The 26313-nt window shown below is 41.6% G+C and overlaps 1 protein-coding gene across 1 annotated transcript in view; it reads right to left on the bottom strand.

Annotated features, from left to right (window-relative positions):
- Positions 1 to 26313, bottom strand: part of LOC109904903 (unconventional myosin-XVI-like) — a 139413-nt gene that overhangs the window by 11599 nt on the left and 101501 nt on the right. Inside the window, 3 exon segments of the mRNA XM_031799765.1 lie at positions 7770 to 7858; positions 12132 to 12217; positions 24248 to 24403. Of these exon segments, the coding sequence (XP_031655625.1) occupies positions 7811 to 7858; positions 12132 to 12217; positions 24248 to 24403 (290 nt within the window). The 3' untranslated portion in view covers positions 7770 to 7810.

The raw sequence follows: 26313 nt of genomic DNA, 5'->3' as shown, positions 1-26313 counted from the left end.
AGGCCATCAGACTGCTGAACACTTGAACTTGACTGACCACCTGTTCTGATTCTCAACATGTTTGCGCGCACACACACACACACACACACACACACACACACACACACACACACACACACACACACACGCGCACACACACACACACACACGCACGCACGCACACACACACACACACACACACACACACACACACACACACACACACACACACACACACACACACACACACACACACACACACACACACACACACACACACACACACACACCACAACTGCTGCTACCAGACTTATTATGATTGCTAAATACTCCACAATTTAAACAAACCCCCTCTTCCCCAAAACATGTGTAAATATTGGACAATAAATTGTGCCTTCCTGTATTATACTTATGCCAAAATGTTTATTCTATTGAGCCATTTACTTTATGTTCATATTCTTATATTTTATTACTGTATTTACATTTACGAACCTGCAAGTAAGCATTTCATTGGACGGTGTATACCATGTGTATCCTGTACATACCACTAATAAAACATGAATCTTTAAAACACTCACAAACACACTACCCATTCCAGTACTGATCTCTTCTGATCTGCTAATCCTACATAAACACTGTTTGGAATGTGACTAATATAAAGGGGTTCTGGGTTGCAGGATCCTTCTCAGCTCTACAATCCACTAATCATAATGGAGCTGGGACCGGGTTCTATCCAGAGGCTCGATTAGATAGGGAACGGCGAATGACGTCACTTCAAAGTCCCTATTGAGTTTTCCCCACCAGTTATCTTTTCATAAGAAAAATGACAAGTTCCCAAGGTTTGAAATGAAGGGCTTTTTCAGGGCAATGCTGAATGCGTCTTTCGTTGTGTTGTTATAGGAGGAGAGGGACAACAGGTGCACAGGGATATCCACAGGGATATAGGAGTTACTTTAATATAGAACTATGGAACTGCTGCGTACTATCTCTGGTACATTTTTATGTTGAATGGAGATGGATGATTTCATGATCCTGGGAATAGATAGAGTATACTGTATGACTCAATTCTTAACCCTGACGTATTTTTCCAAAGTCGCCCTACATCTGTCGTTGCGCTCATTTGCATCATCAAACTATTTTTTTTCATATCCTGATACAGAAATCAAGGGTTTTCATATCCTGATACAGAAATCAAGGGTTTTCATATCCTGATACAGAAATCAAGGGTTTTCATATCCTGATACAGAAATCAAAGGTTTTCATATCCTGATACAGAAATCAAGGGTTTTCATATCCTGATACAGAAATCAAGGGTTTTCATATCCTGATACAGAAATCAAGGGTTTTCATATCCTGATACAGAAATCAAGGGTTTTCATATCCTGATACAGAAATCAAGGGTTTTCATATCCTGATACAGAAATCAAGGGTTTTCATATCCTGATACAGAAATCAAGGGTTTTCATATCCTGATACAGAAATCAAGGGTTTTCATATCCTGATACAGAAATCAAGGGTTTTCATATCCTGAAACAGAAATCAAGGGTTTTCATATCCTGATACAGAAATCAAGGGTTTTCATATCCTGATACAGAAATCAAGGGTTTTCATATCCTGATACAGAAATCAAGGGTTTTTGAAGAGACAGGGAAATACAGGTCAAGGATCTCCATTTCACATTCAGAAATATTACAATTACAAGTCATTTTTTAGAATGAAATAATCTACGCAGATCCCTTCAACAATTGTTTTTATCATAGTCAAAGATACACATTAAAATAAGATATAAGAAAATTAAGCTGTTGATGAATACCACACAGAGAGAAAGGGGGATGGGCACCATGGTTACAGGATAGACACAGTTGAAGTCGGAAGTTTACATACACTTAGGTTGGCGTCATTAAAACTCGTTTTTCAACCACTCCACAAATTTCTTGTGAACAAACTATAGTTTTGGCAAGTCGGTTAGGACATCTACTTTGTGCAAGTGTAACGGATGTGAAACGGCTAGCTTAGTTAGCGGTGCGCTCTAAATAGCGTTTCAATCAGTGACGTCACTTGCTCTGAGACCTTGAAGTAGTAGTTCCCCTTGCTCTGCAAGGGCCGCGGCTTTTGTGGAGCGAAGGGTAACGATGCTTCGTAGGTGACTGTTGTTGATGTGTGCAGAGGGTCCCTGGTTCGCTCCCGGGTATGGGCGAGGGGACGGTTACACATGACACAAGGAATTATTCCAACAATTGTTTACAGACAGACTATTTTACTTATAATTCACTGTATCACAATTCCAGTGGGTCAGAAGTTTACATATACTAAGTAGACTGTGCCTTTAAACAGCTTGGAAAATTCCAGAAAAGGATATCATGGCTTTAGAAGCGTCTGATAGGCTAATTGACATAATTTGAGTCAATTGGAGGTGTACCTGTGGATGTATTTCAAGGCCTACCTTCAAACTCAGTGTCTCGTTTGCTTGACATCATGGGAAAATCAAAAGAAATCAGCCAAGACCTAATAAAAAAATTGTAGACCTCCACAAGTCTGCTTCATCCTTGGGAGCAATTTCCAAACGCCTGAAGGTACCATATTCATCTGTACAAACAATAGTATGCAAGTATAAACACCATGGGACCACACAGCCATCTTACCACTCAGGAAAGAGACACGTTCTGTCTCCTAGAGATGAACGTACTTTGGTGCGAAAGTGCAATTTTTTTTAGAAAAACAGCAAAGGACCTTGTGAAGATGCTGGAGAAAACAGGTACAAAAAAAGTATCTATATCCACAGTAAAACAAGTCCTATAACGACATAACCTGAAAGGCCGTTCAGCAAGGAAGCAGCCACTGTTCCAAAACAGCCATACAAAAGCCAGACTACGGTTTGCAACTGCACATGAAGAAATGTCCTCTGGTCTGATAAAACAAAAATAGAACTGTTTGGCCATAATGACCATCGTTATGTTTGGAGGAAGAAAGGGGAGGCTTGAAAGCCGAAGAACACCATCCCAACTGTGAAGCACAGGGGTGGCAGCATCATGTTGTGGGGGTCCTTTGCTGCAGGAGGGACTGGTGCACTTCACAAAATAGATGGCCTCATGAGGCAGGAAAATTATGTGGATATACTAACTAAGCAACATTTCAAGACATCAGTCTTGACGCAAATGGGTCTTCCAAATGGACAATGACCCCAACCATACTTCCAAAGTTGTGGCAAAATGGCTGAAGGACAACAAAGTAAAGGTATAGGAGTGGTCATCACAAAGCCCTGACCTCAATCCTATAGAAAATTTGTGGGAAGAACTGAAAAAGCGTGTGCGAGCAAGGAGGCCTACAAACCTGACTCAGTTACACCAGCTCTGTTAGGAGGAATGGGCCAAAATTCACCCAACTTATTGTGGGAAACTTGTGGGAAGGCTACCCGAAACGGTTGACCCAAGTTAAACAATTTAAAGGCATTGCTACCAAATACTAATTGAGTGTATGTAAACTTCTGACCCACAGTTCAAGAAGAGGGGTCAATGTAATAGTCTGGAGGACATTTGATTAATTGTTCAGCAGTCTTATTGGCGGTAGAAGCTGTTAAGGAGCCTATTGGTCTTAGACTTGGCGCTCCGGTACCGCTTGCCGTGCGGTAGCAGAGAAAACAGTCTATGACTTGGGTGACTGGAGTCTCTGACAATTTATGGGCTTTCCTCTGACACCGCCTATTATATAGGTCCTGGATGGCAGGAAACTTGGCCCCAGGGATGTACTGGGCCGTACACACTAGCCTCTGTAGTGCCTTACGGTCAGATTCCGAGCAGTTGCCATAGCAGACGGCGATGCATCCGGTCAGGATGCTCTTCGATGGTGCAGCTGTATAACTTTTTGAGGATCTGGGGACCTATGACAAATCTTTTCAGTCTCCTGAGGGGGAAAATGTTTTGTTATGCCCTCTTCATGACTATCTTGGTGTGTTTGGACCATGATAGATTGTTGGTGATGTGGACACAAACCCACTCCACTACAGCCCCGTTGATGTAAATAGGGGCCTGTTCGGCCCGCCTTTCCTGTAGTCCACGATCAGATCCTTTGTCTTGCTCACATTGAGGGAGATGATGTTGTCCTGGCACCACACTGCCAGTCCTCTGACCTCCTCCCTATAGGCTGTCTCATTGTTGTCAGTGGTCAGGCCTAACACTGTTGTGTCGTCAGAAAACGTAATAATGGTGTTGGAGTCATGGTTGGCCACGCGGTTGTTGGTGAACAGAGAGTACAGGAGGGGACTAAGTACATACCCTGAGGGGCCCCAGTGTTGAGGATCAGCATGGCAGACGTGTTGTTGCCTACCCTTACCACCTGGGGGCGGCCCGTCAGGAAGTCCAGGATCCAGTTTCAGACGGAGATGTTTAGTCCCAAGATCCTTAGCTTAGTGATGAGCTTCGTGGGCACTATGGTGTTGAACGCTGAGCTGTAGTCAATGAACAGTATTCTCACATAGGTGTTCCTTTTGTCCAAGTGGGAAAGGGCAGTGTGAAGTGCGATTGAGATTGTGTCATCTGTGGATCTGTTGGGGCGGTATACGAATTGAAGTGAGTCTAGGGTATCCGGGAGGATGCTGTTGATGTGAGCCATGACCAGCCTTTCAAAGCACTTCATGGCTACTGATGTGAGTGCTACGGGGAGGTAATCATTTAGAAAGGTTACCTTCTCTTCCTTGGGCACAGGGACTGTAGGGACTGTCCTGTAGCGTAGCATCCATGTCATCTGAGTGGAGAAAAAACTGCATCTGTCTTTCGTTTGAGAAGATTACTGACATGGAGAAGAATTTACACCCACCTTTAGCACACTTTTGTGAATGAGTGTGTGTGTGTGTGCTTGTGTGTGTCTGTGTGTTGTGTGTGTGTTGCATGCATAGCATGTGTGTGTGTGGTGCAAGAACAACCTCCAAGGGCATCCCTCAGCCAAGGATGTCCGACAGAGAAGCTGAGAACCAAAGACTGCACTCAAACGTGATTAACATTCTCCAAACATGCTATTAACCTTCTCCAAACATGCGATTAACGTTCTTCAAATATGCGATTAACGTTCTTCAAATATGCGATTAACGTTCTCCAAAAATGCTCGTCTTTGAGTGGGGCCTGTCCACATATTTACTGAGGTGGTGATTATGTGGACGCAGAGCCCACCTTTCCTCGCTCCCTAGGCTACTTATACAAGGGTTAGCCAAGGGGTCACTTCAATGATCCATACAGCATATTTGTTTACACACTTAGATGGTTAAAACCTGTTTGGGATAGGGGGCAGCATTTTCACGTTCTGACTGCTACTCAGGCCCAGAAGCTAATATATGCACATTATTAGTGGTATTGAATAGAAACCACTCTTGAATAGAAACCATTTCTAAAACTGTTTGAATGATGTCTGTGAGTATAACAGAACTCATATGGCAGGTGAAAACCTGAGAAAAATCCAACCAGGATGTGGGAAATCTGAGATTTGTAGTTTTTCAACTCATTGCCTATCGAATATACAGTGTCTATGGGGTCATATTGCACTTCCTAAGGCTTCCGCTAGATGTCAACAGTCTTTAGAACGTTGTTTGAGGCTTCTACTGTGAAGTGGGGGCAAATGAGAGCTGATTCAACCAGAGGCCTGCCAGAGTGCCAGGAGCTGATCACGCGCGCACATGTGAGAGCAAACTGCGTTCCATTGCAATTCTAAAGACAACGGAATTCTCTGGTTGGAACATTATTGAAGATTTATGTTAAAAACATCCTAAAGATTGATTCTATACTTTATTTGACATGTTTCTACGAACTCTAATATTACTTTTTGAACTTTTCGTCTGAAATTTGGCCTGGACTTGCACGCGCTAACAAATGGAGGTATTTGGACATAAATTATGGACTTTATCGAACAAAACAAACATTCATTGTGGAACTGGGATTCCTGGGAATGCATTCAGATGAAGATCATCAAAGGTAAGTGAATATTTATAATGCTATTTCTGACTTTTACTGACTCCACAACATGGCGGGGAATCTGCATGGCTTGTTTTTGTGTCTGAGCTCCGTAATCAGATTATTGCATGGTTTGCTTTTTCCGTAAAGCTTTTTTGAAATCTGACACAGTGGTTGCATTAAAGAGAAGTATATCTATAAGTCTGTGCATAATAGTTGTGTAGCTTTTATCAAAGTTTATTATGAATATTTCTGTAAATTGATGTGGCTCTCTGAAAATTCACTGGATGTTTTCAAGGCACAACATTACTGAACATAAAGCGCCAATGTAAACTAGATTTTTGGACATGAATATGAACTTTATCGAACAAAACATACATGTATTGTGTAACATGAAGTCCTATGAGTGCCATGTGATGAAGATCATCAAAGGTTAGTGATGAATTTTATCTCTATTTCTGCTTTTTGTGACTCCTCTCTTTGGCTGGAAAATGGCTGTGTGTGTTTTTGTGACTAGGCTCTGACCTAACATAATCATATGGTGTGCTTTCGCTCTAAAGCCTTTTTGAAATCGGACACGATGGGTAGATTAACAAGAAGTTTACCTTTAACTTGGCATATTGCACTTGTGAATGTATGAAAGTTACATATTTCCCAAAAATATTTTCAGCGGAATGTTGTCGAGCGGAACCCAAGGCCGTAAGAAGTTTTAACTCCTCAACTCTCACTGAGCTGCTCTATAGGATAGAACCACTCACTGACATGCTACCTCATGTAAACTTTCCTTAACATTAGGTATTTATCTCCACCTCACCAACTCTGAGTATTTATACCATTAACTCGCTCACTGTCCTGATTTTCCCTATACACTTTAGTCACTATGGACCATTTCTATGCACACTTCTCTACTCTGCATGTGTGACCTTCACTACCTAACTCTAACTCATCTTTCCACCTGACTATACACACTTCTCTACTCTGCATTTGTGACATTCACTACCTAACTCTAACTCATCTTTCCACCTGACTATACACACTTCTCTACTCTGCATGTGTGACCTTCACTACCTAACTCATCTTTCCACCTGACTATACACACTTCTCTACTCTACATGTGTGACCTTCACTACCTAACTCCTCTTTCCACCTGACTATACACACTTCCTTCTCCAATTCATGCCCTAAAACATAACTTATAACATCCTCCGTTGGCATTTTGTGGAATGAACAATACAGTAATTGGTTTAGCTTTCCCTCCTATAGGCTTGGTGGAGGTTTGCGTAAACCTGTACAATCCTTTCAGCTCAACATAAGTGACTGAGGGTTAGGGGTTTAACTGGGGATCACTACCCCCCCCAGCTCAGCGGTGTCAAACCCATTCCATGGAGGTTCTAGAGTCTGCTGGCTTTTGGATTTTCCTTTGAATTAAGATGTAGACAACCAGGTGAGGGAGTTTCTTACTAACCAGTGAACTTAATTCATCAATCAAGTCCAAGGGAGGAGCAAAAAACCTGCAGACACTCGGCCCTCCGTGGAATGAGTTTGACACATAACCTAGCTGAATGTCAGACCAGAGAGTCAAGCTCAGAGTCAAACCCAGAACTGCAGTTTCCTTTTTGAGCAATGAGTGGAACAGAGTAGGATGAGGTTGCCCCTTATACTCGCATATCCCCTCCTAATGGTTAAGGTTAGGGTTACAGGGATGATAATCTGATCCTAGATCGGTGGTTACGGGCAACTTTACTTGGGAGCAGGGTGACAGGATACAAGAAGGATACAACAGGAAGAGGAAGTGCTGAAAGGAGAGGAAGGGAGAGCAGCGAGGTAGGGTACGATACGGATGACGACACTCACCTCGTCCCTAAACGTGAGGGGTGCTCCCAGCGTCCCCTGCCTTAGAGCGCAGCCCCTGCACCGAAGGGTGAGAAGTTGAGATGACCCCTCTGGAAGAAGATAAAGAGAGGGAGAGAAAGAGAGAGAGAGAGAGAGAAAGAGAGATACACAAATACACTCCAGAGTCAATGGGGTCAAAGAACCATTAAGGACATACAGTTTGAGCAATAAGCACTGTATGAAACCTGACATATGCTGAATGCATACCGTATTCTTTGAATATTAAATGTCGGTGTCATGGAATGCTTCAGTGGATTCTGTAGCCTAAGATATGCCATCGCTGGCACAGTCAAACAAAAGGGAATGCCTTCTCCACATTATGCCATGTCAGATAGACAAGTTAAACATTTCGAGAAGGAGAGAGCACATCTTTATAGAAAGTGAAAGAGAGGACTGGTTCAGAATGAACCTGTCTAGAGAGTGCTACTCTGTCAAGGGCTGTTGTAAGCCAGAGTAAGAATAGCTAGACCTGTCAGAATGTGCTGGAACATCAGCATTTTACACTACACACTAAAAAGCTCCTACTCCGTGATCGCCTCTGTGTGTCTCAGCTAGACAAAACTCACAACCCTCTCTTACACAAGACAGGGGGCATTCCGGCCTTTTCAGGAACATTAGCTCTGTGTATGTCTCTGTAATGGATATAGCATGGATTCTCCATTAGCTAACCCAGGGAACGGGAACACCATGTACCTCCTCAGCGTTCATGGGAATCTAATGGGAATACTGTGCCCTGAGCCGGTCAGAATGCCGCTAGGAAGTTCTTGTTCGCTTCATTGCTACATGCACCTCGTCTTGACTCACATCTCAATCCCTATCAGATCCAATAAATAATTATGTAGAAGGATTTTAATTGTGTTTTAACAATGTGGATCAATGAGGAGCGGATGCATCCTGTAATCTTCTGACCAGGACAGTTTGAGACGGGTAATGTCAAAGGAAATCAGACAAAAGAGCAAATATCCTGTCCTGATTCCTGCTTTGACCATACAATTAAATTAATATGTTCCTGTTGTCATTATGACTTGAGGCCTGCTCTACACCAGCCAATGGATTTGACAGTGGCTATGGGAGAAGTCAATGGAAGAGGACAGTTACAGAGCTGAGGGTTATGTGGAGCCAGGAATATTTGCTAAACATGTATCCAGACCAGGAAAACTCTGGTTTACATGGTCATCAACATCTCTTAGCCTTGACATGGGTCCTCCACTAGTTTGTGGTGGTGTGTGTGTGTGTGTGTTGGTTTAGAGAAACAGCCTGTTCTCATAGAGTAGACGTAACATGGTAAACATAAATCTGGGACACTCAAATTGGTATGATATATTACGTTTGGTATGGTTACATAAGACAGAAAGTTAAACTACAGGACTGCTTTGCTATCACAGACTGGACCATATTCCGGGATTCTTCCACAGACATTGAGGAATACACCACATCAGTCACTGGCTTTATCAATAAGTGCATTGAGGACATCGTCCCCACAGTGACTGTATGTACATACCCCAACCAGAAGCCATGGATTACAGGCAACATTCGCACTGAGCTAAAGGGTAGAGCTGCCGCTTTCAAGGTGCAGGACTCTAACCCGGAAGCTTACAAGAAATCCCACTCTGCCCTGCGACGAACCATCAAACAGGCAAAGCGTCAATACAGGGCTAAGATTGAATCATACTAAACCGGCTCCAACGCTCGTCTGGATGTGGCAGAGCTTGCAAACTATTATAGACTACAAAGGGAAGCACAGCCGCGAGCTGCCCAGTGACACGAGCCTACCAGACGAGCTAAATCACTTCTAAATCAAGCAACACTGAGGCATGCATGAGAGCATCAGCTGTTCCGGATGACTGTGTGACCACGTTCTCCATAGCCGACATGAGTAAGACCTTTAAACAGGTCAACAAACTGATAGAGACATACCCCAAGCGACTTACAGCTGTAATCGCAGCAAAAGGTGGCGCTACAAAGTATTAACTTAAGGGGGCTGAATAATTTTGCACGCCCAATTTTTCAGTTTTTGATTTGTTAAAAAAGTTTGAAATATCCAATAAATGTTGTTCCACTTCATGATTGTGTTCCACTTGTTGTTGATTCTTCACAAAAAAATACAGTTTTATATCTTTATGTTTGAAGCCTGAAATGTGGCAAAAGTTCGCAAAGTTCAAGGGGGCCGAATACTTTCGCAAGGCACTGTAAATACATTTGATTTGATTCGATTTGATTTGATCCTCAAAAGGTTCTACAGCTGCAACATCAAGCGCATCCTGACCGGTTGCATCACTGCCTGGTACGGCAATTGCTCAGCCTCCGACCGCAAGGCACTTCATAAGGTAGTGTGTACAGCCCAGTACATCACTGGGGCAAAGCTGCCTGCCACCCAGGACCTCTACAGCAGGCGGTGTCATAGGAAGGCCATAAAAATTGTCAAAGACCTCGGCCACCCCAGTCATAGACTGTTCTCTCTACTACCTCATGGCAAGCGGTACCGGAGTGCCAAGTCTAGGACAAAAAGGCTTCTCCACAGTTTCTCCAAGCCATAAGACTCCCGAACAGTTGACCAAATGGTTACCCAGACTATTTGCATTGTGTCCCCCCCAACCCCTCTTTTACGCTGCTGCTACTCTCTGTTTATCTTATATGCATAGTCACTTTAACTATACATTCTTGTACATACTACCTAAATTGGCCCGACCAACCAGTGCTCCCGCACATTGGCTAACCGGGCTATCTGCATTGTGTCCCACCACCCTCCAACCCCTCTTTTACGCTTCTGCTACTCTCTGTTCATCACATGTGCACAGTCACTTTAACCATACCTACATGTACATACTACCTCTATAAGCCTGACTAACAGGTGCTGTATAGAGCCTTGCTACTCCTTTTTCAAATGTCTTTTTACTGTTGATTTATTTCTTTACTTACCTACACACACACACACACACACACACACACACACACACACACACACACACACACACACACACACACACACACACACACACACACACACACACACACACACACACACACACACACACACACACAGTAAGCATTTCACTGTAAGGTTTATACCTGTTGTATTCGGCGCACGTGACAAATAAACGTGAATTTGATTTGGAATACATATGCACGCACCCCTTTTCAGTTCTTCATTTTTTTAAACATTTTTTTAAACAAGTTTTTTTTTTTTTACTTCACCAATTTGGACTATTTAATGTTTGTCCATTACATGAAATCTAAATAAATATCCATTTAAATTACAGGTTGTAATGCAACAAAATAGGAAAGACACCAAGGGGGTTGAATACTTTTGCAAGGCACTTTATTTTGCAACTATTTAGCATGTTAGCTAACCCTTCTCCTAACTCTAACCCCTAACCTAGCTAACGTTAGCCACCTAGCTAAAGTTAGCATTATCCACCTAACCACCTAGCTAACACTAGCCACAATAAATTGGAATTGTAACATATTACATGTTTAGCAAATTCATAACATATTGTACGAATTGCAATTCATAACGTATCATACGAATTGTAATTCATAACATATCATATGAAATGAATGATGGACATCCACAAATTAATACATACCATACGAAACGTAACATATCATGCTAAATGGAGTGTACCGGATTTACATTTACTATGTTACGTCTACCCCTCAGTCCAGGTTGAGAGAAATGGTTAGGGAGAGTTATGGTGGTAGAGGAGAGAGTTAGTCCAGGATCTGGTATCAGGGTGTAGGGTTTTATCTCGTTTGCTGCCGAGGTGTTATTGGTGTTGCGTCTCTAGGAGAAAGGGTGATTCTGTCCTGGTGAATATTTCATGCCCTGTTTGAATTATTAAAGCTCAGAGCGCAGGTGTGTGTGTTTATCAACAGAGATGTACTTTCGGTCTGTCAAGACGATTCATGGTTTCCGCTTGATCCGTCTCTGTGTGTGAGTGTGTGTATAGGTGTGTGGGGGGCATTAAATCCAATCCTGTAACCATAGACCACAAGCATTGAGTGTCTTGTGAACTAGGAGAAGCTCACATGTCACAATTGAAATGAAACGCTCAATACCAGCACTGTTAGTCCTACTGAAAACACAACAACACCCAAAACAGAGGAGCATGCCAAACACAAATCCCGAGTGTGTGTGTCACCCGCCCAAATAAAAGGAGCAGAGCTAAAAAGGCAGCATATTCACAGAGAGAAAACCCTGAAAAGACTTCTGTGTTTAAAAAGGGGATGTTGGGCAACCTGATCGAAACGAGTTTACACAACAGAGGGACAGGGCTCCTCTAACCATCAGCACAGTAAGGAGGAGATTGTGTGTGTGTTTACCTGGGTGTGATGTCTGTCCATATGTCTGTGCAGAGACGATGAGCTGGAGGAGTTTGACTTGATGTGACCCTCATCTTCCATTGAACCTGAAAAAAATAATATTAAAAAAATTAAGTTAAAAATACACACACACACACACACACACACACACACACACACACACACACACACACACACACACACACACACACACACACACGAGAGAAAGCCATCAGTCAGTGAAGCCACTATGAAAGACAGAAGTGGAGAGATGGGATAGACAGAGTACCTGAGGGAGGAAACAGCGTTGCAGTGGAGGAGAGGAGAGTACTCTGTCACTTCCACCCTTTCACTGTAATACTGGAATCCCACTCAGCTTCTGGATCAAATCATGTATTATCTATCATATATTACTCCTATCTAGTGTCTTTTATCATGTATTACCTCCTGTCTATTATCTATAATATATTACTCCTATCTAGTGTCTTTTATCATGTATTAACTCCTGTCTATTGTCTTGTATCTATCATATATTACCTCCTGTCTATTATCTATAATTTATTACCTCCTGTCTATTATCTATCATATATTACTCCTATCTAGTGTCTTTTATCATGTATTACCTCCTGTCTATTATCTATCATATATTACTCCTATCTAGTGTCTTTTATCATGTATTACCTCCTGTCTATTATCTATCATTTATTACCTCATGTATATTGTCTATTATCTATCATGTATTACCTCCTGTCTATTATCTATCATATATTACCTCCTGTCTATTATCTATCATATATTACCTCCTGTCTATTATCTATCATATATTACCTCCTGTCTATTATCTATCATATATTACCTCCTGTCTATTATCTATCATATATTACCTCCTGTCTATTATCTATCATATATTACTCCTATCTAGTGTCTTTTATCATGTATTACCTCCTGTCTATTATCTATAATATATTACTCCTATCTATTATCTTTGATCTATCATGTATTACCTCCTGTCTACCATCTATCATTTATTACCTCCTGTCTACCATCTATCATTTATTACCTCCTGTCTACCATCTATCATTTATTACCTCCTGTCTATTATCTATCATATATTACTCCTATCTAGTGTCTTTTATCATGTATTACCTCCTGTCTATTATCTATAATATATTACTCCTATCTATTATCTTTGATCTATCATGTATTACCTCCTGTCTATTATCTATCATGTATTACCTCCTGTCTACCATCTATCATTTATTACCTCCTGTCTACCATCTATCATTTATTACCTCCTGTCTACCATCTATCATTTATTACCTCCTGTCTACCATCTATCATTTATTACCTCCTGTCTATTATCTATAATATATTACTCCTGTCTATTATCTTTGATCTATCATGTATTACCTCCTGTCTACCATCTATCATTTATTACCTCCTGTCTACCATCTATCATTTATTACCTCCTGTCTACCATCTATCATTTATTACCTCCTGTCTACCATCTATCATTTATTACCTCCTGTCTATTATCTATCATTTATTACCTCCTGTCTATTATCTATCATGTATTACCTCCTGTCTATTATCTATCATGTATTACCTCCTGTCTATTATCTATCATGTATTACCTCCTGTCTACCATCTATCATTTATTACCTCCTGTCTATTATCTATCATGTATTACCTCCTGTCTATTATCTATCATGTATTACCTCCTGTCTACCATCTATCATTTATTACCTCCTGTCTACCATCTATCATTTATTACCTCCTGTCTATTATCTATAATTTATTACCTCCTGTCTATTATCTATCATGTATTAACTCCTGTCTATTATCTATCATGTATTACCTCCTGTCTATTGTCTTTTATCTATCATTTATTACCTCATGTCTATTATCTATCATGTATTACCTCCTGTCTATTATCTATCATTTATTACCTCCTGTCTACTGTCTTTTATCTATCATGTATTACCTCATGTCTATTATCTATCATTTATTACCTCATGTCTATTATCTATCATATATTACCTCCTGTCTATTATCTATCATATATTACCTCCTGTCTATTATCTATCATATATTACTCCTATCTAGTGTCTTTTATCATGTATTACCTCCTGTCTATTATCTATAATATATTACTCCTGTCTATTATCTATCATTTATTACCTCCTGTCTATTATCTATCATATATTACCTCCTGTCTATTATCTATCATATATTACTCCTATCTAGTGTCTTTTATCATGTATTACCTCCTGTCTATTATCTATAATATATTACTCCTGTCTATTATCTATAATATATTACTCCTGTCTATTATCTTTGATCTATCATGTATTACCTCCTGTCTACCATCTATCATTTATTACCTCCTGTCTACCATCTATCATTTATTACCTCCTGTCTACCATCTATCATTTATTACCTCCTGTCTACCATCTATCATTTATTACCTCCTGTCTACCATCTATCATTTATTACCTCCTGTCTACCATCTATCATTTATTACCTCCTGTCTACCATCTATCATTTATTACCTCCTGTCTATTATCTATCATGTATTACCTCCTGTCTATTATCTATCATGTATTACCTCATGTCTATTATCTATCATGTATTACCTCATGTCTATTATCTATCATGTATTACCTCCTGTCTACCATCTATCATTTATTACCTCCTGTCTACCATCTATCATTTATTACCTCCTGTCTACCATCTATCATTTATTACCTCCTGTCTACCATCTATCATTTATTACCTCCTGTCTATTATCTATCATGTATTACCTCCTGTCTATTATCTATCATGTATTACCTCCTGTCTATTATCTATCATGTATTACCTCCTGTCTACCATCTATCATTTATTACCTCCTGTCTATTATCTATCATGTATTACCTCCTGTCTATTATCTATCATGTATTACCTCCTGTCTACCATCTATCATTTATTACCTCCTGTCTACCATCTATCATTTATTACCTCCTGTCTATTATCTATCATTTATTACCTCCTGTCTATTATCTATCATTTATTACCTCATGTCTATTATCTATCATGTATTACCTCCTGTCTACCATCTATCATTTATTACCTCCTGTCTACCATCTATCATTTATTACCTCCTGTCTATTATCTATCATGTATTACCTCATGTCTATTATCTATCATTTATTACCTCATGTCTATTATCTATCATATATTACCTCCTGTCTATTATCTATAATTTATTACCTCCTGTCTATTATGTATAGTTTATTACCTCCTGTCTATTGTCTTTTATCTAGCATGTATTACCTCCTGTCTATTGTCTTTTATCTATCACGTATTACCTCCTGTCTATTGTCTATTATCTATAATTTATTACCTCCAGTCTATTGTCCTTTATCTATCTCCTTTCTTCATCTCTGTCTGTCTGTCTCTCATTCTGTCTATTTCTCTCATTATTAATATCCCAGCATTCACATATTCAGATTCAAATCAGATTTATTAGCATGAATGACAAAGCCACTGTTGCTAAAGCAAATTGAGATAGACATCAAGAGTAACAGGAAATAATATTAATAACAACAATAATAATAATGATAATAGTGATGATGATTAGAGAATGTAGACAGGATACAGTGCCTTTGGAATGTATTCAGACTTCTTGACTTTTTCCACATTTTGTTACTTTACAGCCTTATTCTAAAATGTATTAAAAAAATACAAAACAGAAACCTGTTATTTTCATAAGTATTCAGTCACTTTGGTATGAGATTGAGCTCAGGTGCATCCTGTTTCCATTGATCATCCTTGAGATGTGGCCACCCCTCAGAGCCTTGTTCCTCTCTAGGTTTTTTACTAGCGAGGTTCCTGCCTTTCTAGGGAGTTTTTCCTAGCCACCGTGCTTCTACATCTGCATTCCTTGCTGTTTGGGGTTTTAGGCTGGGTTTCTGTACAGCACTTTGTGACATCAGCTGATGTAAAAAAGGGCTTTATGAATACATTTGATTGGAGTCCACCTGTGGTAAATTGATTGGACATGAAGTGGAAAGACACAAACCTGTCTATATAAGGTCCCACAGTTAACAATGCATGTCAGAGCAAAAACCAAGCCATGAGGTTGAAGGAATTGTCTGTAGAGCTCAGAGACAGGATTGTGTCGAGGCACAGATCTGGGAAAGAGTACCAACACTTTTCTGCAGCATTGAAGGTCCCCAAGAACACAGTGGCCACCATCAGTCTTAAAACCATCAGTCTGGAAGAAGGTGGGAACCAGCAAGACTCTTGCTAGAGCTGGCTGCCAAACTGAGCCATCGGGGGAGAAGGGCCTTGGTCAGGGAGGTGACCAAGAACCCAATGGACACTCTGACAGAGTTCCTCTGTGAACCTTCCAGAAGGATAACCATCTCTGCAGCACCCCGCTAATCAGGCCTTTATGGTAGAGTGGCCAGACAGAAGCCACTCTTCTGAGTAACAAGATTCTCTGTTCTAATGAAACCAAGATGGCCTGAATGCCATTCGTCACGTCTGAAGGAAACTGGCACCATCCTTATGGTGAAGAATGGTGTTGGCAACATCGTACTGTGGGGATGTTTGTCAGTGGCAGGGACTGGGAGACTAGTCAGGATCGAGGCATAGATGAACGGAACAAAGTACAGACCTGCTCCAGAGAGCTCAGGACCTCAGACTGGGGCGAAGGTTCACCTTCCAACAGGACAACAACCCTAAGCACACAGCCAAGACAACCCAGGAGGGGCTTTGGGACACGTCTCTGGACATCCTTGAGTGGCCCAGCCAGAGCCCGGACTTGAACCCGGTCAAAGATCTCTGAATGTCCTTGAGTGGCCCAGCCAGAGCCCGGACATAAACCCGATCAAAGATCTCTGAATGTCCTTGAGTGGCCCAGCCAGAGCCCAGACATAAACCTGATCAAAGATCTCTGGATGTCCTTGAGTGGCCCAGCCAGAGCCCGGACATAAACCTGATCAAAGATCTCTGGACGTCCTTGAGTGGCCCAGCCAGAGCCCAGACATAAACCTGATCAAAGATCTCTGGACGTCCTTGAGTGGCCCAGCCAGAGCCCGGACATAAACCCGATCAAAGATCTCTGGAGAGACCTGAAAATAGCTGTTCAGCAACATTCCCCCTCCAACCTTACAAAACTTGAGAGGGTCTGTAGAGAGGGATGGGAGAAAGTTTCCAAATACAGGTGTGCCAAGCTTGTAGCGTCATATCCAAGAAGACTGGAGGCTGTAATCGCTGCCAAAGGTGCTTCCACAAAGTCCTGAGTAAAGGGTCTGAATACTTATGGAAATGTCTTGTTTTTGTTTATTATTATTTTATTTTTCGAAAAAATGTACAAAAACTTGTCATTGCTTTGTCATTATAGGGTATTGTGTATAGATTGATGAGGAAAAAAATATTTTTAATACATTAATTGATTTAATATTTAATACCTACAGTGCCTTGCGAAAGTATTCGGCCCCCTTGAACTTTGCGACCTTTTGCCACATTTCAGGCTTCAAACATAAAGATAAAAAACTGTATTTTTTTGTGAAGAATCAACAACAAGTGGGACACAATCATGAAGTGGAACGACATTTATTGGATATTTCAAACTTTTTTAACAAATCAAAAACTGAAAAATTGGGCGTGCAAAATTATTCAGCCCCTTTACTTTCAGTGCAGCAAACTCTCTCCAGAAGTTCAGTGAGGATCTCTGAATGATCCAATGTTGACCTCAATGACTAATGATGATAAATACAATCCACCTGTGTGTAATCAAGTCTCCGTATAAATGCACCTGCACTGTGATAGTCTCAGAGGTCCGTTGAAAGCGCAGAGAGCATCATGAAGAACAAGGAACACACCAGGCAGGTCCGAGATACTGTTGTGAAGAAGTTTAAAGCCGGATTTGGATACAAAAAGACTTCCCAAGCTTTAAACATCCCAAGGAGCACTGTGCAAGCGATAATATTGAAATGGAAGGAGTATCAGACCACTGCAAATCTACCAAGACCTGGCTGTCCCTCTAAACATTCAGCTCATACAAGGAGAAGACTGATCAGAGTTGCAGCCAAGAGGCCCATGATCACTCTGGATGAACTGCAGAGATCTACAGCTGAGGTGGGAGACTGTCCATAGGACAACAATCAGTCGTATATTGCACAAATCTGGCCTTTATGGAAGAGTGGCAAGAAGAAAGCCATTTCTTAAAGATATCCATAAAAAGTGTTGTTTAAAGTTTGCCACAAGCCACCTGGGAGACACACCAAACATGTGGAAGAAGGTGCTCTGGTCAGACGAAACCAAAATTTAACTTTTTGGCAACAATGCAAAACGTTATGTTTGGCGTAAAAGCAACACACCATCCCCACTGTCAAACATGGTGGTGGCAGCATCATGGTTTGGGCCTGCTTTTCTTCAGCAGGGACAGGGAAGATGGTTAAAATTGATGGGAAGATGGATGGAGCCAAATACAGGACCATTCTGGAAGAAAACCTGATGGAGTCTGCAAAAGACCTGAGACTGGGACGGAGATTTGTCTTCCAACAAGACAATGATCCAAAACATAAAGCAAAATCTACAATGGAATGGTTCAAAAATAAACATATCCAGGTGTTAGAATGGCCAAGTCAAAGTCCAGACCTGAATCCAATCGAGAATCTGTGGAAAGAGCTGAAAACTGCTGTTCACAAATGCTCTCCATCCAACCTCACTGAGCTCGAGCTGTTTTGCAAGGAGGAATGGGAAAAAATTTCAGTCTCTCGATGTGCAAAACTGATAGAGACATATCCCAAGCGACATACAGCTGTAAGCGCAGCAAAAGGTGGCGCTACAAAGTATTAACTTAAGGGGGCTGAATAATTTTGCACGCCCAATTTTTCAGTTTTTGATTTGTTAAAAAAGTTTGAAATATCCTATAAATGTTGTTCCACTTCACGGCTTTCTTCCGTCGAAGGAGAGTCGGACCAAAATGGAGCGTGGTTAGTTTGATACATGTTTAATGAAAGATGAAATGAACAATACAAAAACAAGAAAAGGAATGTGAAAACCTAAACAGCCTGTCTGGTGACAACTAACACACTGAGACAGGAACAATCACCCACAAACACACAGTGAAACCCAGGCTACCTAAATATGGTTCCCAATCAGAGACAACGAGAATCACCTGACTCTGATTGAGAACCTCAGGCAGCCATAGACTATGCTAGACACCCCTACTCAGCCACAATCCCAATACCACTAAAACCCCAATACAAAAACACAAAATAAACCCATGTCACACCCTGGCCTGACCAAATAAATATATAAACACAAAATACTAAGACCAGGGCGTGACACTGTAACAAAATGTAGAAAATGTCAAGGGGTCTGAATAGTTTCTAAAGGCACTGTATATATGTTTTTTATGTATAGAAATAAAATGTATAAATGCAAAAAGTAATTTTAATATTATATCTTAAAAGCATTTTACTTTGGTAATAAAAATAAGATAATTACAGTATATCCTGTATATATCGGTAGAATGAGATTATGCAGTGAATGCGTGCTAGAACATTGAAAAGGCACAATGGGATACATTGACATCATCTATGGAATGTCGGTGTGCATACAGGTGTCAGTAGTGTGTGTGTGTGTGTGTGTGTGTGTGTGTGTGTGTGTGTGTGTGTGTGTGTGTGTGTGTGTGTGTGTGTGTGTGTGTGTGTGTGTGTGTGTGTGTGTGTGTGTGAGTGTGAGTGTGAGTGTGCGTGTGTGTGTGTGTACGTTTTTGTGTGTGTGCGTGTGCACACAGACTTGTGCAAATGGATTTATATAAGTGTGTGTTTGCATGTATGAGTGTGTGTATGTGTGTATTACATGTTTGTTGATGTATTATTTAATGTGTAAATTAAATGTCTGTTATTCCAGACAGAAAGTAAATGAGTCAAAATGATTAATTAAGGAAACAAACCTAAAGAAAGCAGAAACGAAACAAAAACACAACAACCACGAAGTCCATCCCATCTCTCTCTCTGGTTGTGGTGCAGGGTGACACATTTAGCTGCCAGCTTAGTTGACTGCTGCTCCCCTCCAAGAAGAATGGGGAGTTTATGTCCATCAAGGATTTGTCCAAAGTTTGGTATATACAGTATTCTTCCAAATCGGGGGAGTATGTTTCCCTTATGTTGTCATATTTTGGGCAGGAATACAGTAAGTGAATCTCAGTTTCTCCATCCTGTAAATCAGACTGCCTCCATATTCTCTGATGTGGTCGTTCAGTCTGTTTTCGTAGAGGGGTTTTCTTCTATTTACATCTAGTTCGGCTGAGATATTCTGCCAATGTAAATGTTGGATTTAGATAACAATCACATTTAGTTTGTAATTGAATTTAGTTTGTCACTGAACAACAATAGAAACACTACATGTAAAGTGTTGTGTCTCATGTTTCATGAGCTGAAATCAAAGATCCCAGAATTATCCCAATCAAACAAAAAGCTTTTTTGTCAAAAATGTTGTGCACAAATTTGTTTACATTCTTGTTAGTGAGCATTTCTCCTTTGTCACGATAATCCATCCACCTGACAAGTGTGGCATATCAAGAAGCTGATTAAACAGCAAGATCATTTCACAATAAAAGGCCACTCTAAAATGTGCAGTTTTGTCACACAACACAATGCCACAGATATCTCAAGTTTTGAGGGAGAGTGGAATTGGAATGCTGACTGCAGGAATGTCCATCGGAGCTGTTGCCAGAGAATTGAATGTTAATTTCCCTACCATAAGCCTCCTCCAATGTTGTTTTAGAGAATTTGGCAGTACGTCCATCCGGCCTCACAACCTCAGACTACATGTTTGGCATTGTGTGGGAGAGCGGTTTGCGGATGTCTATGTTGTGAACAGACTGCCCCATGGTGGCGGTTGGGTTATGGTATGGGCAGATATAAGATACGGACAACGAATACAATTGCATTTTATCAATGGCAATTTGAATGCACAGAGATACCGTGATGAGATCCTGAGGCCCATCGTCGTGCCATTCAACCGCCGCCATGACCTCATGTTTCAGCATGATAATGCACAGTCCCATGTTGCAAGGATCTGTACACAATTCCTGGAAGCTGAAAATGTCCCAGTTTTTCCATGGCCTGCATACTCACCTGACACACATTGACATGCTCATGCTCAATGTCACCCATTGAGCATGTTTGGGATGCTCTTGATCGACGTGTACGACAGCGTGTTCCAGTTCCCGCCATTATCCAGCAACTTCGGACAACATTCCACAATCAACAATCAACAGCCTGATCAACTATATGAGAAGGAGATTGTGTCACGCTGCACGAGGCAAATGGTGGTCACACCAGATACTGACTGGTTTTCTGATCTACTCCTCTACTTTAAAAAAATAAGTTATCTGACCAACAGATGCATATCTGTATTCCCAGTCATGTGAAATCCATAGATTAGAGACTTATTTATTTATTTCAATTGACTGATTTCCTTATATGAACTGTAACTCAGTAAAATCTTTGAAATTGTTGCATGTTTATATTTTTGTTCAGGTTAGCCGTTTTTCAATTTGGAGTCAATTTGTTTGCTTTTGATTTTAGAAATGAAACAGTTTTTTGAATGGTCTTTAGTTTGTATGTTGTTAATGAGCCGCAGAGCAAGCTGACCTAGGGGATCATCCTCTTGGGAGAAGTGGTTACTCAGAAAGGATCAGAATTAAAATACACTTTTTTGCACTTGAATGTGTAGAGTGAATGTGTAGAGTGAATGTGTAGAGTGAATGTGAATGTGAATGTGTAGAGTGAATGTGAATGTGTCACTATCTGTCAAATTGTCCCCTTCGTGTCCCTGTGTGATCACTGCTGTAACCTTGCTGATGTGACCTTGATAGGCTAATGTAGGTGACAGAACCATATCGAAGGGAATCCCACCCAGTCGTTTCACTCCTCACTGATCATGAGGGAGAGGAGAGGAGCTGAGGAGGAACCAAAGGGATCGTTGGGATCGTTCTCCTCTCATCCTTCCCTCCTCCTCCTTCTCCTCCTCCTCCTTCTCCTCACATCCTACCGTTCACCGCTTCACCTGACATCACGTGGACTGGGATATGTTCCGTATTGCGTCAGACGACAACATTGACGAATACGCTGATTCGGTGTGCGAGTTCATTAGAACGTGCGTTGAAGATGTCGTTCCCATAGCAACGATTAAAACATTCCCAAACCAGAAACAGTGGATTGATGGCTGCATTCGCGTGAAACTGAAAGCGCGAACCACTGCTTTTAATCAGGGCAAGGTGACTGGAAACATGACCGAATACAAACAGTGTAACTATTCCCTCCGCAAGGCAATCAAACAAGCTAAGCGTCAGTATAGAGACAAAGTAGAATCTCAATTCAACGGCTCAGACACAAGAGGTATGTGGCAGGGTCTACAGTCAATCTCGGATTACAAAAAGAAAACCAGCCCAGTCACGGACCAGGATGTCTTGCTCCCAGGCAGACTAAATAACTTTTTTGCCCGCTTTGAGGACAATACAGTGCCACTGACACTGCCCGCAACTAAAATATGCGGACTCTCCTTCACTGCAGCCGACGTGAGGAAAACATTTAAACGTGTCAACCCTCGCAAGGCTGCAGGCCCAGACGGCATCCCCAGCCGCGCCCTCAGAGCATGAGCAGACCAGCTGGCTGGTGTGTTTACGGACATATTCAATCAATCCCTATCCCAGTCTGTTGTTCCCACATGCTTCAAGAGGGCCACCATTGTTCCTGTTCCCAAGAAAGCTAAGGTAACTGAGCTAAACGACTACCGCCCCGTAGCACTCACTTCCGTCATCATGAAGTGCTTTGAGAGACTAGTCAAGGACCATATCACCTCCACCCTACCTGACACCCTAGACCCACTCCAATTTGCTTACCGCCCAAATAGGTCCACAGACGATGCAATCTCAACCACACTGCACACTGCCCTAACCCATCTGGACAAGAGGAATACCTATGTGAGAATAACCTCACAATCAACGTCAACAAAACTAAGGAGATGATTGTGGACTTCAGGAAACAGCAGAGGGAACACCCCCCTATCCACATCGATGGAACAGTAGTGGAGAGGGTAGTAAGTTTTAAGTTCCTCGGCGTACACATCACAGACAAACTGAATTGGTCCACCCACACAGACAGCATCGTGAAGAAGGCGCAGCAGCGCCTCTTCAACCTCAGGAGGCTGAAGAAATTCGGCTTGTCACCAAAAGCACTCACAAACTTCTACAGATGCACAATCGAGAGCATCCTGTCGGGCTGTATCACCGCCTGGTACGGCAACTGCTCCACCCACAACCGTAAGGCTCTCCAGAGGGTAGTGAGGTCTGCACAACGCATCACCGGGGGCAAACTACCTGCCCTCCAGGACACCTACACCACCCGATGTCACAGGAAGGCCATAAAGATTATCAAGGACAGCAACCACCCGAGCCACTGCCTGTTCACCCCGCTATCATCCAGAAGGCGAGGTCAGTACAGGTGCATCAAAGCTGGGACCGAGAGACTGAAAAACAGCTTCTATCTCAAGGCCATCAGACTGTTAAACAGCCACCACTAACATTGAGTGGGTACTGCTAACACACTGACTCAACTCCAGCCACTTTAATAATGGGAATTGATGGGAATTGATGTAAAATATATCACTAGCCACTTTAAACAATGCTACCTAAAATAATGTTTACATACCCTACATTATTCATCTCATATGTATACGTATATACTGTACTCTATATCATCTACTGCATCCTTATGTAATACATGTATCACTAGCCACTTGAACTATGCCACTTTGTTTACATACTCATCTCATATGTATATACTGCACTCAATACCATCTACTGTATCTTGCCTATGCCGTTCTGTACCATCACTCATTCATATATCTTTATGTACATATTCTTTATCCCCTTACACTTGTGTCTATAAGGTAGTAGTTTTGGAATTGTTAGCTAGATTACTTGTTGGTTATTACTGCATTGTCGGAACTAGAAGCACAAGCATTTCGCTACACTCGCACTAACATCTGCTAACCATGTGTATGTGACAAATTAAAGTTGATTTGATTTGATTTGATTTGACTCCAACTCCTCCCTCGGCTCTTACCATTAGACAGTCGGTTGCCATTCTCTACGGGGGTGTGGCTTGGTGGGTGGGGGGCGTGGTTGTTGGCGTTCTTGTCCTGTAGCTGTGGAGATGGGGAGGAGGGGGTGGAGCCTGGGTGCTCATCTCTCCCTGGCAGGTTGATGTTGGAGTTGAACCCTGGGAGGAGATGACAAACACACTCACACACACTGTCACTGCCATCGGTTTGTTTCCATACATTGAATTGTTAAACTGTTAGTTCCAAAAATATTTTTGGTACCTCAGATTGTTCTTGCAATTCTCACATAGAGACATCATTGGGATGAAGAATGTTTGAAAGGATTTTTACATTTGTAACACAAACCAGTTTTGAGAATATCATGATTACAGTGGCAATTTTAGGCCCTTTTTAGACCTACAATTGCCTCCGGTAAGACCCTATGACCTATGAACCTTACACGATACAGACAACACCCTGGTGTCATTATATTCCTAATAGCACGCTCTAACATATGGAGCATCACTCAATTCTGAAATACAATTTTAAACATTCATTTATTAAACATTAAAACAATTTATATGAATACATCAAAATGACCCTTTTTGATTTAGTTCCTTTGTAGACCTATTGTTTTAATACAGAATATACTCTACAAGTACATTTCTACAGTCAGTTCTCTGCTAATTTTCAAGTTTAAAGCTGGGAATGCCTCAGGGAGCTTCAAGTTTAAAGTTGGGAATTCCCATGACGTCCCTGTGGCATTCTCATATCCCACAGGAGAAGCAGGCAGGGGGGAAACAGCTGCTCATCACAGGCATGGCATTGATACCTCCCCTAACCCCCAGGCCACCCCGGAGCATCGGGTATCACAGATAACCATTTAGTGCCAGAGAGGGAACGGAAGCAGGCTGCCCCGTTAAGCCCAGTGGCATCTCGCTGTTCACGACCCTGACTACCAGCCTCCTCTGGCATGTAGGCATGCTAACTAGTAAAAGGCATCCCCATTCAAGTCATCAATGTACCTTGCTGGTCATTCTATGTCTAGGCATGTGACATTGAGATGGAAGAAAGTGTCACGTCAGCCTGAGGGTTTCTGTTTCTACCCTAGACCCCTGGGTTTTAAGGCCCTTGGCATTCTGGTGGATATCCTTAAACTACTGTTAGTGCCCCTCTTCAATGCCCTGTCTCAATGACTTAGTTAGATTAAGAAGTATCCCACTGGGCACACACTGGCTGAATCAACGTTGCATCCACATCATTTCAATGATGAATTGATGTCTGTGCCCAGTGGGATGTCTCTGCTACACTCTGTTCTGTCCTCATGTCATCTCCCCTTTCGTAGTGTGAGGAAGAGTGATATACCCCACTACGGTGATAAATATTTAATCTCATATTATATTAACCTACACACTGCTAATATACTTGAATGAATAATGACAGACAGGAGCGAGAGAGGAGAGAGATAGAGAGAGCGAGAGAGAGAGAGGTGAGAGAGGGAAAAGAGACTGAGCGTCACAGGTGAGAGAGAGAGAGAGAGAGAGAGAGGAGAAAGAGGAGAGAAAGAGAGAGAGGAGAGCAAGAGAAGGAGAAAAAGAGAGAGGAGCGAGAGAAGGAGAAAGAGAGAGGAGAGAGAGAAAGAGAGAGAGAGAGAGACTGATAGAGAATGAGAAAGAGAGATACAGGGAAAGAGAGATATACACAGAGAGAAAGATACAGAGAAATAGAGAGATAGAGAAAGAGAGAGATACAGAGAGGGAGAGATACAGAGAGAAAGAGAGAGATACAGAGAAAGAGAGATAGAGAGAGAGAGACATGGTAGAGAAAGAGAAGGAGAGAAAGAGGAGATAGAAAGAGAGAGAGAAATATCCTCTGTGTACAATGTAAAAAACACCAAATAATGCATGCAGAGCAGAATTAGGCCAATAGCCACTAATTATCCAAATCCACGAAAGAACTGTTCAGTTCTACAACCACCTAAAAGGAAGCGATTCCCAAACCTTCCATAACAAAGTCATCACCTACAGAGAAATGAACCTGTGGCTCTGTTCACAAACACAAACAGACCCCACAGAGCCCCAGGACAGCA

The sequence above is a fragment of the Oncorhynchus kisutch genome, linkage group LG2, assembly GCF_002021735.2.
Source record: "Oncorhynchus kisutch isolate 150728-3 linkage group LG2, Okis_V2, whole genome shotgun sequence".
In the NCBI taxonomy this organism is placed as follows: domain Eukaryota; kingdom Metazoa; phylum Chordata; class Actinopteri; order Salmoniformes; family Salmonidae; genus Oncorhynchus; species Oncorhynchus kisutch.
The sequence above is the reverse complement of the archived record's forward strand: the minus strand, read 5'-3'. Positions and strand labels throughout refer to the sequence as shown.